The 17829-nt window shown below is 35.5% G+C and overlaps 1 protein-coding gene across 1 annotated transcript in view; it reads left to right on the top strand.

Annotated features, from left to right (window-relative positions):
* Positions 1-17311, top strand: part of LOC105365166 (uncharacterized) — an 88959-nt gene extending 71648 nt beyond the window's left edge. Inside the window, exon 4 of the mRNA XM_011503261.1 lies at positions 17067-17311. Within this exon, the coding sequence (XP_011501563.1) occupies positions 17067-17311 (245 nt within the window). The remainder of the gene's footprint in view (positions 1-17066) is intronic.
* Positions 17312-17829: the final 518 nt, after the last annotated feature.

Here is a 17829-nt window from a genome sequence, read left to right as displayed (position 1 = left end):
CGTCCTTTAGGCTATTCCTCCCTTCCTCGTCGTCTCGTCGCTTACCAAACTAGGGACTGAATTTAGCAATCGGCTTTATCAATTATAGTCCTCGTAATTATTGAAAGGGCGGCGGTGATTTACGCGACACAGGCACTCGTGGAATGCCTCGATTGTTTAACACAATGGCGTTTAGCGATTAATTCAATGTGGTGAAAAGTGGTGTGGGATTCGGAGTTTTATTATACGCGGCGAGATCTCTTAGCTAATTATTAAATGCCGGTTGCCTGCTCTGTTTTTATTGGTCCGATTGTTTTGTTTGTTCGATAAGAATTCTAGTGCCGTTTGAAGAATTAATTCAGCGCGAATGGTTGAGTTGCGTTTTACATCGTCACGGAAATTATGATACACCGTGGCGTAGTCTGGGAGAGGGAATCGGGGACGGATGGTTAATTGTCTATTATTAATTGCGCGAACGCGTCAAAATGTACGTACGATACAATGCTCGAATTCTTACTATGCAAAAAGATTATTGGAATATCGTTAAAAATTTTGAAACCGTACAAATTACGAATACATCGAAGCTTCCGTTTGAAGAATCTACATGTGCAATTAGGCGCGCGAGTGCCCTTTTGAAATTTTCTCGTTACATATGACACGGCTATAGAATGATAGATAGTGAGAGAGTGAGAGAATCGATTTATCCCTTGAAAAATAACATCTCCCAATTTGATATTGTTGAATAGCAAATGCAACGAATATCAATAAATATACATGTTTCAAAAGAGGTAAATTATAATGAAAATTTTCATAATATGATAAAGTAGCATGTAAGATTGAAATAAAGTTTGTCGGTCAATTCTATATAATGTCATACGTGAACATGTATGATCATACTGACATGTGAAAAAAGATATTTTTCCTAGACGAGGAGAGTAAATTGAGTAGCGTTAATAAAATGCATTAAAAGTCCGAACATTCAAAGTCTTATATGGTAATTTATTATAGAGTAAAATATCGTTGGAGAGGAATTCAATTCATTCATAAGTAAATGAAATGGACCAATTTTCATGAAACAATTGTATTTGAGTATTGGGAGAGTATGCGTTCGATTGATTCGATGCATTTGAATTTGAAAGAATTGAATTGAAATATGTTATTCAAGTAGGTAAAAGTGGACGATTTACGTACGTTGTTTTTGCTCTTGAGCATGTTCGTGTTTCAAGAGTCTTGCAAGCATTTCTTACGATTCGTCAAGACGATGCTCGATAAATGATAATCCCGAATTTTCCCTAAATTATTAAATGGTAATCTCTTCTCGAACTGTACATTCGCTCGTGTATATTCGTCTGATTTGTTGTTTGATGGTAGTTGATCGAGTGTCCAATCCGTAATCGGTATCGCAAGGTTTCGTGAAAACGTTGCGAGTATCTTTCCAAGTAAGAAAGAAAGAGAGAGAGAGAGAGAGATAGAGAGAGAGAGAGAGAGTTTAGTAGAAATTAGTAGAAGAATTTGTGGAAAAGTCACTCGAACAATGCGATTCGAATCAGATTCTACTTCCACAAATTTATAATAATGCACGACTAAAGTCATTGTTACAATGAGAACTTTAAGAGAGAGCGAAAAATCATAGTCAATCATTAAATTTTATTAAAAAAGAAAAAAACAGCGGTATATTTACATATTCAAAATGGCAGATAAACATTTGGATTCGCGTATCTCTTTGCATTTTCATTTATTCACTCGCCTCTTGATATTCCTCCAAATTTTTAAATATTTTCCCAAAATGCTAAGAATCCCCCGCTCATATTTTCCTAATCTAGCCTTCGAATTACAAGATGAAAATTCAAAATCTTTAGTATGGCAATGGGCACACCAAGCAGTATATTCTACATTCGATTGTTAAATAAAAATAGAATTTCACCTCCATTCCTCTTTTTTATTCTTAATACTTCGACGCTTCATTGGGACAACGAAAAAAATCCCTGGAAATGCGCGTATTTTCAGATGATTTTCTTTTAACGCTAAAGACCACCGTACTGTGTGAAATAAATCGTTTTCCGACTGCGCACTCGGCTCGGACTACGTGATCCGGACGCTTAATGCCCTCCTCGCCGATCGCTCAAGAAACTCAGATTTCTCCAGGCGCGCACCACCGAGAATTATTACATCGTGTATCACCAGCATTAAGAATTTCCGATTGAGGGCACGTGCGAGCGTCGACGAGTTTACACTACGAGTCGGGGTTTCACGGGCTAAAAGCACCGACACTTGCTGCTGGCGCCTCGATACATGACGTCGAGTGCAAAAAAAAAGCAGCGAGTCGAGCCAAGGGCCACATTTCTCGCATTCGAGGGCCTTCCCTTGGGCATTCATCGTGTCTCGACTGGCGCTCGGCTTTAGCCAACATCGCCGAGGAACTTGTACGGCCGTAATCTCCATAATGTAGCTTGTGGTCCTGGGAAGTTCGCCGAGTGCCAAGGAAAATTAAATTTTCAACTTTTGATTAAATCGCCGATTGAGCCGAGTCGGCGCCTTCGCGTGCCGACTTGCCTAGTAATAAGCGCAATAAGCGCAATAAGCGCAATAAGCCCAGCTTATCCGGTTCCCGAAAACTATATTTAATAAGAAATCAAGAGTATTGCATTCAGTGCGCACGGTCAATGCTTCTATAGTGGCTTTTAGCGGCTTCGTTTCGACGCAAATTCATTAGGTAATTGCGATCCCGACCTTTACAAGCTCTTGCGCTTAGTTCGGCGAAGAATAAAGTGACGCGCGACATAAACATATAAAAGAATTTCCTGCATTACTTTTGCCTGATATGGGAAAATTGTTTTCGCAACATATTCAAAATAGTCATATGTCTAAAATTCGGTAACTCGCGAGGCCTTAAAATTTTTTATCATCGGTAAGTAGATCGAGAAAGTTAAGTTATACATCGACATAAAAATAGAATTAATGGTACAGCGTTGTAATATGTCGTAGTTGAAACTTTAAAGTTTATTTGGCGATTAAAGGGCGAATATCGTAGTTATAAATTTTCTCGTAATTACGTGCTCGCTTGAAAATTTTGACTTTTCAAATATTTTCCAGTCGTTGTACAATAACGTCTGTTAATGTACACTTGTTAATGTACGATATCAGTTTTCCTTCAAAATTAATCGCTTATCCGTCGCTCTCTTCTTCCCTGTATTTCGATAAAATTTTATTATAAATCGTAGAAGAGAGGTTAAGTATAAATTAGTATAAAATTAAGTATTAAATGTAAGAATAATAAGAGGAAGATATACACTCCTGAGTGAGTGTATAATTCAAATATAAATGTACGAGGCTTAGAAATTCTGAAACTTCGAATTTTTAATAATTAAATTATTCCCTAATATATTAGTATCTTATTTTATATTGGCAAACATCTCTCTATCGAGGGTGTAAGTAAGGTAAGAATGTCAATTATTTGATATTTTACAAGCATAGACGGAAATATTCGTCTCGTCAAATGTCTGTAATTTATCTTTTTTTTTTTTTTTTTTTTTTTTTTTTTTTTTTTTTTTTTTTATAATCTCTTTATAGTATATACATAATTATTTAATCATATACATATGCATTGTGACGCTCGCATGCAACGGTTGTGAGTGGGAGAGAAGGATAAAGACGAATTATGTAGACATTGAGGCAAAAATCATTGGCACCATCGATATCATAACTTTATTACAGAATTATTTTATTAAAAAGTTTAATTTGCCAAGTTATATTAAGACAGCATATTATGGGTTTTAAATGAATAGTGGGCATAGAATTCGTACTCGAAGCTCCTTTCTACATTTAAAATCTCCTTACAAAGAAGGATATTCAATGTTTTTATAGCGAACATCAATGATTTTCTTTTTAGTAGTTTTCTCAGCAAGAGTTCTTTGAATTTGACGCAAATATGGGACATTTAGCTGTTTAATTAAGAGAAGAAGAAAAATTATTAAAAATTAGGCTAACTATATTTCTGGCGCACTCAAAACGCACGAAAAACTCGAAATGCAAAGAATGGAAAGTAGGGTTGAGCCAAAGAAAAGATATTGTGTCTCTGAATCGTCTCGGTGCAGATGAGTGTCAGGTAGGGTCGGCGCGAGCTGCGGCATTGCACTGAGAGGGAGTGTGCGAATGTACGTGTGGCTCTGTGCGAGAAAGTCGGAGAGAGAGAGAGAGAGAGAGAGAGAGAGAGAGAGACGTACCGTTATGCACGTGCAGAAACGAGTAAAGGTCGTTGTTATATGTATGTCGGAGGAAGGAATCTCGCCTTTGAAGGGTTCAAGAGAGCGTTGGGGTCAACGCGTCCGTACCGAGAGACAGCGTAGGTCAGGAGGGCATTCTCCTTAAATTCTAATTCTAATTTATTTAATCATGACGATCAAGGCTACTTTCCCACTGTAATTTATGCATTACGATATGCATTTATATCGAGAGGGAGGACAGCTGTGAGAACAAGATTTTGCAACATTTTTCAAAATGGCCAACTACATTGTCTAGCTGGTAGTTTACGTATACGTATGCGGTGCATATGTATGAGTGCATGTGTCAGGGCTCTCAGGATCGATACGTTCGTTTGTCACGATAGGCTCGCGATATTCCACAGATGGCTTGTCGAGCTCGAATGACTCGAAGAAGAAAAAAATAACTAGGACATTAGGGCCTTTGGTAGCTGAAAAATACAATAGTTATACGTATAATTGTGACGTTTGGGTGAAACCGATCTCATTCGAGTCGTACATAAAAGTAATTTTACAAAGCAGTTTTTGCTAAAGTAGTATACTTCATTGGCTATAGTTGGACGTTTTATGTTGCTTTGACTACCAAGATTATTAGTGTCCCCGCTATACGATTGTAACTGTGCGATCAAAACATCGTTTCAATCAAATCCCGCATAGACGAATGGCGTTGTTTAACTGCTGTAAGTGCCGAACGAACCCGTTTAGCCTCCGAGAGCCAATTCCCGTGCTTCGGTTATGATTTGTTGTCCCGTTCGAGAAGGCATTTCCGGCACGAAGACAAAGGAGCTCTGCGACCGTGTATATTACAGGGTCTGAGCGCTTCGTCTGTAACTTCCCTCGGATTCGGGATAAAGGCGCGAGGAAAGGTAGAGTCCGTGCGAGGACACTTGACTTTCGAAAGCCGTCTGTCGAAAAAAAGGAATTGTCGGTGCCGGTCGATGTTAATTTGTAAATAGTTCAAGCCGAATTATTTGTCGTCGTATTGCGCTTGCCATCGCAGTTCGGAATTATAAACGAAGACAACTATTGTATAAAGAAAATAATGGGTGGACTAGACTATAATTAAATGAAATTGATCCGTAATAATTTAACGTCTAGTCACAATCTTAAAGCGAAAGATTATCGCGATTCAACCTCACGCACTATTCACGATATAGTAATAACAGTTTTTTTTTTAGACAAAAATGAAAAATCAAATGTACGCAGAATCTTATGCACGACTTTAAAAATCAATTTAACGCTTTGCGACTATGCGCACCCGTAACGGTAATCTTGACGTCTTTACAGCAAATTCACTTACTATGGCTTCTTTTATCGATTATCCAGCGTAACTGCATCTCTAACCCCCTCCTCCCTCACTCACTCTATTTCTTCTACACTTTAAAACGCGAAAAGCCAACGATTCAAGATGTATATCTTAATTTAATACATTATATATATATATATATATATATATTTGTATTTATTTATTTACATAAGAATATACGTATAGCGTGGATACCACTTCAATACTAAGAATTCACTTAAATGGATTTACGCAAATTTATAAATAAATTTATGACTTTTAATACCGTGTTTTATTTACAATGGACATTTTCTTGAAAATTACTTTTTATTGTAGCTCACGATATTACTTGAGCATAACCATAAAAAATTAACCACATAGTAAATACATTATTATATGTTGAAACAGAGTGTGTACTATGTAAACGTAATTTTGCTGCCGATGTCGCGTGACACTTTGTAAGCATGCGCTTTGTGCATATTAAAAAGCGAAACAATTGCATTTTTAGAGAATTGTTTGTAAAAAAAAAAAAAAAAAAAAAAAGAGACTCTTGTCTGTGCCAGAGGAACGTATGCGTGAGAGATTTTTAGTGGCAATCACTGATAATGTAATGCCTTATGCAATAAATATCCTAAATAATTTAAAGCGAAGATAGATTATACAGCCAAGGTTATATAAATTCGTTAAATAGAATTAAAAAATTTGTATTGCTGCAATACTTCGTGTGCGTGAACATGTGAGTCGTTGCAATTCTTAAATATTCGTTTAGAAAGATACATAAAGAAAGGAAGCCTCGCAAATGAAGATAGAAGGGGCAAAATTGGAAAAGAGTCGACTGAAATTTTTAAGAAATTCATGACGGTCGTACAATTTTCTTTCTACTCGTGTCTGTCAACGTAATCATAAGTATTACTGATTGTATATTATTCGTAATCGAGTGGCGCAACCAAAGTAACAAAATTATTAGTTTAATACAACGTAGTAACGGTCGGTGAATCGGTTTCGCCTCCCTGACCAACTCACATCCTTTAACTGTTCTCGATACTCAAGACAATACTGACCCAATGCTGTCTCTATCATTGATTACCATAGAATCCACCTCCTAACCCTCCCTCCCCCCCCCCTTATGATTGGCACTTCTTGGCTGCTGTTGTTGTGGTTTCGGTCGATGCCCTTGTACACTCGGTTGGCTTTTATCTAATAATGCACGTATGCTGGTAGTATTCACCTGCCGGTTGACATGACCGCGTCCTTATCATTAATCTCAAAGCTACGTAAGAGTTGGTGATGTAATGGATAATACGTCAGGTGTACCTTATTTTTCATGGGATCGTATCTCCATAAAGGAGGCCTAGTTACTAAAAAAAAAACAAAAAAACAAAAAAAAAACAAAAAAAATCTGAAATACAACTGTTATATGTTTCGTGTACTTTCCGACGTTAGATAACTGCAGCCATTGTGGGTGTTCGCTCGACTACTTCAGGAAGATCGTGAGATTGCTTTCTTTCTGTAGAAGTGCAATGAAAAAAAAAACCTTTTACAGATAACAAAATGTTTCTTAGCGAATCAACTACATGTGTGCCGTCTTGTTGTTCATTGTTGATATATGTTTTTGTTTTTGGTTTTTTGTTTTTTCTTCTTCATCATCTAGTTTCGAGATAAAAACACCCTATTCAATGGGCGAAAAGAAATAAATTTCGAATCCTAGATATTGAGCGGTGGTAATTTATCTCGGTGTTAGCGAAACATCTGGATCGATCGCTTTCAAAGCCCAACGCGATAATATTAATCTTTGAGTCTTTTATCAAAACATCGTTGCAATGGCTCGTAAAACGGCTCCCCCACAAGCCAAACGAATCTTGTTGATGTTCAAGGCCGAGACGATATCGATATTAATGTGAATAGTCAAGTGGAATTGCTGACAAAGTAGAGTTCCTTATTGCTGACGAAACACATGATGATATGCATTTTGTAAGAACCTCATTGAAGATTACTTGCCGCAATTGGTCTTGATCTTGATCTATTTGCTATAATACGCAACGTTAAAGAATTTTGAATATTTGACAAGAGCACATCCTTTGCGCGTACGTCAAACTATGCCAGGCATATAATTCGCTACATTTAGTGTCACCTAAAATATTTTTACCGTTCCTGTACTATGGAGGAGTATAGAAGTTCTTTGAACTATTCTAACTGACTTCAATTATCCCTCTAATACTGCGTAATTTATCGAGCCTCTTGACAATCTAATAAGATATGGAAAACGATCGTGTCCTTGTTAAGCAAAGTTGTTACATATACATCGGCAGTAAACCAATCGGGTTAATGCAGAGGCTACGACTACGTAAAGCATATCTTGTTTTTTTTTTCATTTTCTTTTTTTTTTTCTTTAACAAAGATATCGGCGAAAGTTTGTACATAAAAATATGCACAAACTATATAAACTTGTTAAAATGCCTTTACCTATCACCTTCCATACATACCAATTTTATATTTGCATCTAACTCGGATATTCATCCTCTTTAAAATCAAAAGACTCGATTTCTTTATAAGAAAAGAATAATATATATATATACGTATACATATACTGAAAATAGAATAGAATAAAATAGTAATATATACATATTTTAAGGTGAGTGCATAGTCGTGTGCACATATTTGATATATAACTTTCTATAAAAGTGTCCGTGATAATGTCTATTTACGTACTCTGGCTATGGATTAATGAGTGAGAGAGTACAGTCAGGTCTGCTTTGCAATAAAAAGAACAAAAAATGTAATAATAAATAAAGATCCCTTTTATAAGACTAGGATAACACACAAAAAGTTTTAAATGCTGCATGATAATGGTACAATGGATAAAATTCAAAAGACATATTAGCACGGACGAATGCGCATAATCAATTGTAATAGTTGAGAATCGCGATTATATAACAGTTGGGAAATAATGAATTAAATCGCTCGTAAGACGTCGCGTAAATTAAAATGGCATATCAATTACAAATCGTTCGATTTATCGTATGAGCCGACACGCCGATGAGCGAATGTAATTGCCATTATTGCGTATTATATCGAACTAAGTGATAAATAATTCAAAGCTAAGTCGATCGAACAATAAAAATTGATACAGAAACAATCACCGCGCGCTTCCAATTCACTTAACAAAAGAATAGTGCAAAAGCCTCTCTTGTTAATAGACTCGACCTCGCGCAAAACTAACGCACTCATCGCGAAAGTGTAATGTGCATTGATAATAAAGCGATAAATACGCAAGAAAGAAGAACAAGAGGCGGTAGAGAGAAAAAATAAATAAATTAGCCTTCTTGCAATCGTAGTGCCGCTGTAATCTTATCGATGGAATCCCTTATCGTTTGCACGGAGCAAAGTCAATTGCGTTAAGAGTCTTTCTCTTTTTCTTTACAAACTCTGGCCTACCCCCCCCCCCTCCATTGCTGTAACAGATAGTTCGGTTTTACCATAGCGAATGTTGTATGTACATATCCTTGGCGCTTATCTACGAGCGCGTGAGCGTTAAAATTTTCTGTTTAGTTTGCTTCTTCTCTTTTAAATTTTGTTTTTGTTTTTGTTATTGTTCGTTCGTAATAGAACGAAATGTCATGAAATTTTGCGTTTATTATGAATCCGCGATAATTGTTTATTTAAGAAATTTAGTTTGGGTTACGAATAAAAGGAAAGTCTGCCTCAAGTGCAATCGGAGCTGTTAGTGCGAGGGAAGCAACTTAATTTTCTTGGGAAATTTAATATTTGTGGAGAAAGTAGTTTATAAAGTCGAAGTTAATGACGAAGTTAATGGTATTTAGCGCCATTAGAGAATATTGTATATAAATCATTGTGTTACATAATATTAGGTGGTACAATGTAATTGGTTGATAAATTGCAAACTAATATTAAGAAAGATGTAAGTTTCTTATTTTAATTATAAGGTCTTTAAAAAATATTTATTGCAAAATTATTTTACCCTTGGAGTCCATAGATTATTTATGCTTAATACTACTAGTAAATGGATTTTTTTTTCTTTTTCATAATATACATAGAAATTTTTATAAGTTATTTTTATCAATTGGTTGTCTTTTTTTTCTTTGTTTTTTTTTATGTTGTGCAATGACGTATGAGAGATTTTAAAAAAGTAGAAAAAAACTTTGTACATGTCTAATACCTTCATATCTGTAATACTAGAAGTTTGAATTTATCGATAAAGTCCAACTAGATGCAATTACTTTTTACTTTTTAATTTTTAATTGACAATGTAACTGAGCTAATTCAGGTGTTCTATATTAATTTGTCATCTCTGATATCCAATGAAATTGAAGGAATTTCTTCAAAAAGGTTTGATTAATTAAACAAAAATTTAATTAAAAAAAAAAAAAAAAAAAAAAAAAAAAAAAAACAACAACAAAAATGGAAAGGAAAAATCAATTAAAACATTCAAAGATACGAAAACTGGTAATTATATTACAATTTTTTCGTTTTCAATATTATGAATTTGCCGAAAAGAAATTTTTATCATTTGCCTTGATACACCTATAATTATCAATTATTAAATTCCAATGAACTATTGACTTAAGCTATGAAATCATTATCACCGAATAGTAATAAAGAGATTATGCAAGCCTTAGATTATAAGTTTTTGCCACTTTTACGTGAAACTGCTGGTAATAATAAAAAAAGCCGTACACTTCAATTGACTCGTACAGTCGTATATTGCAAAAATTATATTTAATATTCCAATAACTTAGAAATATTTTTCACGTACTATTTCATACGTTAAATCTTTCTCTGGTATATGATAATGTACATTCTATGTTCTTGTCCAAATATTGTAATGAAAATTTAAATTAGCGATAACAAACTAAATTATTTCTTATAAAATTTTTGAAACTATATCGAATTCAAAAAAATCATTAAAATTATTGTTTCCAATATTAAATAGAAAAATGAAACGAAAAATACATGTTTGATTGCACACGTAACTACATATAACTATCGCTATGTCGAAGGAAAGGATTCGTTTTATCTTTATTATTGAGATTACGTAACAATTTTTAATTTATTCGATTTAATTTTAATTCTCTTCTCCCGGTTCATTAATATTTAACAATCCGTCACAACCAAAGCAATGAAAACCTCGTGAAAAAATTCAGTATATCGTCTATTCTATTCTTTTCCATAATAATAAAAAAAAAAAAAAAAAAAAAAAAAAAAAAAAAAATCAACAATCACATTGCCATGGTATAGAAACGAAAGTGCAGCAAATGAAATTGATCGACTTTATCTTTATTTCAAAATAAAGTATCTTATTTGCAGTAACGATAATTGCAAGTTCTATGCCATAATAGGAAAAAACACCGATATACCGTAATGCAGTTTACGACGTAAGCTCAAAGCATAGTTGTGGTAGTGAAGTCACTCGATAAGCAATATCACTAACACTTTGCCGTTTCTTAGTAAAAATAAATATTCAACTCTATAGAGATAATGTATAGAAATAATGAATATTTTTTACAGTAATTTTTAACGTTGGGTAATTTGTATTATCCTGGTATTGAGTATTCGATGATTTATAGGACATAAATATGGAATCTAAATTTCAAGAAAGTTTGACAGATCGGTATCGTCGATGGCACCTTGATAAGTACCTAATTTAAAATAAATTTCAAGAGCCTTGTGCCTTGATTAACATTAAATACGACTTATTCGGTCTGTTAACTATTCAAAAATATATAATGGAGTAGAAAGAGTTGTATGTCATTGAATTTAAAGTTAGTAATCGGCGAATTTCAAGGCTTGTGTAAATTGCTGTAACTAAAGCATTTAACGGATAAGATAAAATTATGAAATCTCGTACACTTAGAGGAATTAGATAGATATGTGTTGAGTTATCGAGCACAATACAACATCAGACTTTAATATTTTGTACATCAGATACGTAATGTTAGATATTCGATGGCATATCGTTTATAATAAAAGGATAAAATGTAAATCATTTACCAAAATCATAGACGATTTTTCCAACTTTTATAAACTAACTTTGTCGATATTACGATTATATAATGTTACTTTTAGGTTATTATTCTCAGTCTGTTCGTCGTATTTTGTTCTGCGTGCATTTCATTAAATTTGCATTTCTGCTGGTAATAACTCTAAAAAAACTTGAAATATATATAACGAATGGCAATTGTTGCAAAGATAAAAATTCTCCAATGTTCATAAATATATATGTGATAAATTTAATAGAAAAAAAGTATGAATTATATTGCATTATTGATGTATTTATTTTGCACAGTGGATGTAAATATTTTTATAGGCAAAAAATTTACAATAATTATTATAAGAGAAATTTATAATGATTATGTTCACACCGAAAACCCATCGATCGTGTCAACTCTAATAATCCTCTAACATTAATTTGGTCCTCTAATACAAATCCGCACTCAATTCATTTATATGTATATGATTATAAATTAAAAATAACGTGGAATAGATCATACATTAGACTCATTCGTTTATTATATAATTTTAATGATAAAGTACGGTATGTATGGTGAGGTAAAATTAGATTTATTGAATAATTCAAAGATTTCAAAATGATCGTCAGCATGAATAATTAGTCATTTCGACGGAAATATTCGTACTCAATCGTGATAAGATATCGAATGTTAAAATGACGATCAATAAAATCATTGTAAACTTCTGCTCTCGAAGCTTGCAAAGAATTATTTGAAATAAGTATAATGAAGGTTAGGTAACGATGAATCTCTTAGTTGTTATTTAAAACGAGTTTGTAAGAAAATTAAAAAGTCGGCCAAGCTCACTAATATCATAAAAATCCTAATGAATATTTTCAATACGAGCGATGATAAGAGCGACTTATGATTCTCTTGTATTGTTTTTGTTTTATCGTATTCCCAGCTGAAAATGACGGCACGTAAGAAGCAAACAGAAGCAAATGAAAGCACGTAAATCCAGGCTCGTTATTCCCATAGGTCTAGCCATCATCCACCCTTTTCAAACAAGAGAGAATAAACGAGAGAGAGAGAGAGAGAGAGAGAGAGAGAGAGAGAGAGAAACAATAGGGCCACGAGAGAAAGGAGCGGCGAAATACAGCTACTGCTTGGAGACAGGAGTGAATCAGGCCTGCGCCCGCAGCCTTGTCAATGCGTTTTAATCGTCGTCCCGTGTATATAAAAATACACGGCGTCACTCCCCTATTTTCGTCGACAAGGTTCGCGAACGCGATATCCCCGAGACTCTCGTTTTCGCAGACGGGAAATGACGTCACCAGCCAGACATAAGCCTGGACTAGCTCCTTTTTGCATTTCGACCATTAAGGGAAGTCTTTTTCATGGGAATACGAAACGATTGAAACGTCGAATATCGATGGCTTCTATATATTCTGTTACTAGTTGGGTCTCTCTTTTTATTATTTCTTTTTCATTTTTGTCTTTTTATTTATTATTTATGTATTGCGCAAGCATGATTTATAATGGTCGGAAGAATTTTTAATGGACGCGCGAGCGAATGTCTGCTACTTTGGTCAGCCGAATGGTTAAAAGTATAATAGCCGTTTTAATAGAGAGAAAGCTCGTCTTTGGGAGCTAAAAGTATTGCTTCCTCGTTGGCGAATTTGATATCTCTATAAGAGGCTGATCTCAGTTGAGTCGAGGCATGATCAATCGGTGAGATGAGGGGCTTTCAACGGTAGGAGTAATTCTACTTCAAACAGGAATTAAGCCCAGTATTTTATTAAGATTATTCCTCTTTGAAATCGAAATCTCTTTTAGTACATCTCGTTTAGTACAATAACTAAACATACAAAAGATCAGAGAACTTTATGGATTTATGTTGCCTAGTCAGTGGAGCTTGCGAGAGCAATTTAAAAAACGAAATTATATTGAAATAAGATGCTTTTAAGAGTATGAGAGGCTTGGTTATTCCCTAGATTAAGGGAAGCTTACCACTGCTGTAAAATATTACACATAAGATTTTCATAAAATCGGACTTGCCAGGCTTAAAAGAGTATCTCGAGTGTCTATTATTCAACATACGATACTTTATCAGCCATAGACGGGAAAACCTATTTTATATTTTGAATTTTATATTACACACACACGGGCACTTTACTCCAGCATCCGAGTATTTTTGTTGAAATTCTTCGAAATTTATATCCCTTTTTTCAAAATTACTTTCTTAAACGGAGTACCACGTACGCGGAGAAAAATCTTTGCGGACTTGCTTGAAATTTTAACCGTAGATGGAAAATTGAATGATCTATAAAAATACGACCTATACACTTATTTCGCTCCTCGTACATATTATTATTATTGAAACAAAAAAATTGTTATTTAATGGTACGTAGCTATTTATTTCTTGCAAAAATGCCATTGCCATTTGTAAAAGCTACGAAACGTTAAGAAATTTATATTTAAAAAATACTCTGTCTAACCGTACTTTTACTCGCGCTATACGCTTTCACGCGCTCACACTCCTTCTCGCAAATAACACATTGAACAAAAAAAAAAAAAAAAAAAAAAAAAAAAAAAAAAAACCTAAACTCCTAGACCTAGCCAATACGGTGGTCCCCCTTTTTCATTTATTCATCTACAGGATCGACAAGATCATCGAGTCATTTCGATTATCATTCGACAACATCTACCCACGAAGAATACAACGACGAACAAAATAAATCCTTTGTGCGCAAACGATATGTACTGCCATCTATCAGTAAGCATTCGTTGCCTTTATCATCGCATCTTCGGCGACGTTTCTACAGCTCGTAGATCGCGCTTGGCGCGTTGATTAAAATTGAATAGGTAATTGAAAAGGAATGGAAGCACGATCGGTAATGCATAAATAATTCGTGCGTAGCCGAATCGTCAAACTCTCCATACGCGATTCGCGCGATAAAGTAAAGATATCGCCATACGCTATTTCAACTTGCGTCTTCGTCAGTCGGACCTCTTTCACATCACGGCACCGCTCGTTTCAATTCTCATAGGTCAAGTGCGCCTGTGTTGGTTCGTGCGCGCAGGTTGCCCGCACGTATGTACCGATACTCCTGATCGTGCACATCTCCCTTGTTTGTTTTTTTTTTTTGTTTTTTTTTTTTACCGCCATCCCTCTCACCACCACCACTCCCCTCCTTACAAACTGTAACGAACTTCCATATGCCTTCTCGAGCAAACAAGATTGATAAATCTTTATTCGTCTTTCGTTTCTTTGACGGGGACCCGGGGCTTTATTTTCGGAAATCTGTAATAGCGTAGCCGATGAGCGAGGTAATTGGCATTTGTACTTTCCTTCGTTACATTAAACGAAAGCGCTACTTTATGGCATTCGTCATCCCTATAACTATGAACTACGAACGGCGTTTTACTAAAGGAACACACACGTTAATCCGATACGCTGATTTATGTTTGCCTTTTATACATTAATCTACTTTTGTTAATCGAAAGCTTAATGTGCTTCTTGAATATATTTTTGCCTTGGCAGTGTTATGTAAATTTCCGGATACAATGTACGCGATTCGCGTAGATGACAACCGCATTTTCAAAATGTGTACGTTGAGTGCGCTTGTGTTAATGTTCCTATCTCTGATGTATAAATAATGAGTATCGCACAAAGTATGAACGTTTAAAATAAAAAAAAAATAAAAAAATAAAAAAAACTCTTCTCCGTACGTTCCAGCGGGTTCGGCCATTTTTCTTATTATTTAAGTGATCGAGCCTAAATACTTGATTAATGATTATTTTGAATTACCGAAAGAGTACGCTACTATTTCAGTTCAAGGCATTCATTCGGTATACTCGGCACTAAGCTTTAACATCAGCATAATAGTAGATATTTGTGAATACATTTGAATAATTTACAATCCTAGAAGAGGGACAAGACTCCATAATAACTCTATAAGGTTAAAGAGGAATACATTTTATAATTATAAAGATATATCAAGTTCTATGTAAGTGAGCATTAAATGGATATTGAATTATGAAAATTTAATAATCCTGACTATTTATTTGTGCATGCGTGCAAGGCTGGAGAGATCTTTAAAAAAAATTTTATCCTTTCCTCTCTGGCATTATTATTTTTAATATTCGCGCAATACGTTCAACTAAGCATACAATTGCTATTTCTCTTTATTATATCAATAATAAATTATTCATACGGGAGCATTTCGTAGAGCGAGTAATGCCACGTTTATATCAGAATTTATAGGTAAAATTTTTAACATTCCAAGACAATTTTATTTTGCTCAAAGCATAATAAAACTCGTGAGTAAAATATATAACGCTCTTTTTTCTCTCTCATCGGTTAAGCTCTCGAGCACTTTTTAAAACAAATATTTTGTCAATAAAATGAAGAGCCGAGTTTTCGTGCACTAAATTGAATTCTCTACCACTAATAAGCTTTACTTAGCGAATAGATTAGCGAGGCTTAATTCGTCATAAACCAATAGCGATGGACTTATTAGAAATTATTCGTTCGCGACGAAATGCCGCTCGACCTGTCTATACGCAACAAGCATGTTGAGGCAAGTAGTTTCCAAGCCAACTTCGACTTAGCCAGCGACGTAATGTGAGAAAAATTGTCGGTTAAGCGACAAAACATGTCGTCGCTTCACTTCACTTGCGCTTGCGAGCTGAGCATAAAAACCGTAAGCTCGAGCGAATGAAAGTAAGCCTCGTTTTCGTATCACGAGCAAGGAAAAGTGCTTGCACCTTTGGAGTTCCGTACGACTCCTTTGCCTATTTTTCCGGAGCTCTACCTTACGATTTTCAGTCAAGTAGCACTTGTTTTTTAATGCTGCCCTCACCGCATTGACAATTCAACGTCACCAAGGCGCTAACGAACGCCGGGGACGACGTAGCCGAATAGCATCCCACCGATCCTGGCCCAAAGAACGGAATTCGCTTGCGAAAAGAAGATTAGCAAACACCTCTTGTGCCCTTTCACCTACCCTATGTCTCCATCATTCGAGATGTTTTTACTTGTTTCTTAGGCCATTGACTTGTCACTTTTACGTAATTTTCTATTTGTCTTTGTAGATTAGAGAGATTTTCGTTTACCGTAAAACTATCTTTTTCTTCTTCTTCTTTTTTTTTTTTTTTTTTTTTTTTTTTTTTTTAATTATTATAAAAAGGGAAAGTCCACTTTTCCGTCGTGATTTCTAACGAGAACTATGATTCCCCAAACACAGCATTCAAAGATAAATATGAATTATCACATTATCGATAGAACATTACCGCTACACCTTATTAACGACCCACCCTATCGAGTAGTATTGATCTTAAACTCGTACAATAGTTATAAGCGATCTGATCATTCCATTACTTCGAAAATAGCAATCCCCCTCTTATATCTCCAAGTACTTTAGTCGTCACCACTCGAACGAAATAATCGCTAATTTCGATTTTATCTAACTAAGAGTAAGAAATTGGCGTAAAAATTTAGGCTTCAACGTCCCCGCCAATATTATCCAAAACACTAATAATAATATGCCAACCCTCTTTGATTTTTGTGCCCAGCAGAGCCGAAGAAGCGACGCTTCCATCCGCTGCGCGGACTGCGACGCATCTTCCGGAAGAAGAGCCGTGGGGCAGCGGACGCGCGCCTCGGTGGTCCTGGAACCGCTGCTGATCGGGAGACGAATGGCGAGCACGTGCGCGACCGGGAGGAGATCACCATCCGTGATCCGGCGGGACGCGCCGAGGAGATCCGCAGCAGAAGCGCAAGCGAACTTCTCACGGACTCGTGCGACCGCGACCAGTGAGTACTTCCCTGTCGATGCCCCGACATTCTCAAACTCATCTCACGCTCCCCCCCCCTACCTCCCCGCCCCTATTATTCACACGTGGCTCGATAAATTCCTTAAACTACCTTGGACCCTCGCTTTAAATACTCGCATCTCGCTCTCTTACACACTTGTATTGGCTGCGAGAAGATTGGCATTCGCTTTGAGTTTGGAAGAGAACATTCATCGACGAAAGATAGATTCACGAGTACTTTAATCTCGGGCCGACATCGGATTAATTGATTTCTACATGGATGGTGAGTGGATAAGTACAGGTGAATCGATGGCTGAGTCGGTCGCTCCTTTGGTGGGAAGGGGATGGACAACGAGAAATCGATTATGTACAAAAGTCAAACCCATTACAGATTCGAATGAAAAATGCTATCGATCGCTAGAAGGGCGCGGTACATTTTATCGATAGAAAGGACTTGGTTTTTTTCAATAATAATAATAACAACAATAATAATAATTAATCATTAATGATGATGATGATGATG

Source organism: Ceratosolen solmsi, unplaced genomic scaffold, assembly GCF_000503995.2.
Source record: "Ceratosolen solmsi marchali unplaced genomic scaffold, CerSol_1.0 scaffold45, whole genome shotgun sequence".
NCBI classification, from domain to species: domain Eukaryota; kingdom Metazoa; phylum Arthropoda; class Insecta; order Hymenoptera; family Agaonidae; genus Ceratosolen; species Ceratosolen solmsi.
Note: the sequence above shows the minus strand (reverse complement) of the source record. Positions and strands in the feature narration are given on the sequence as shown.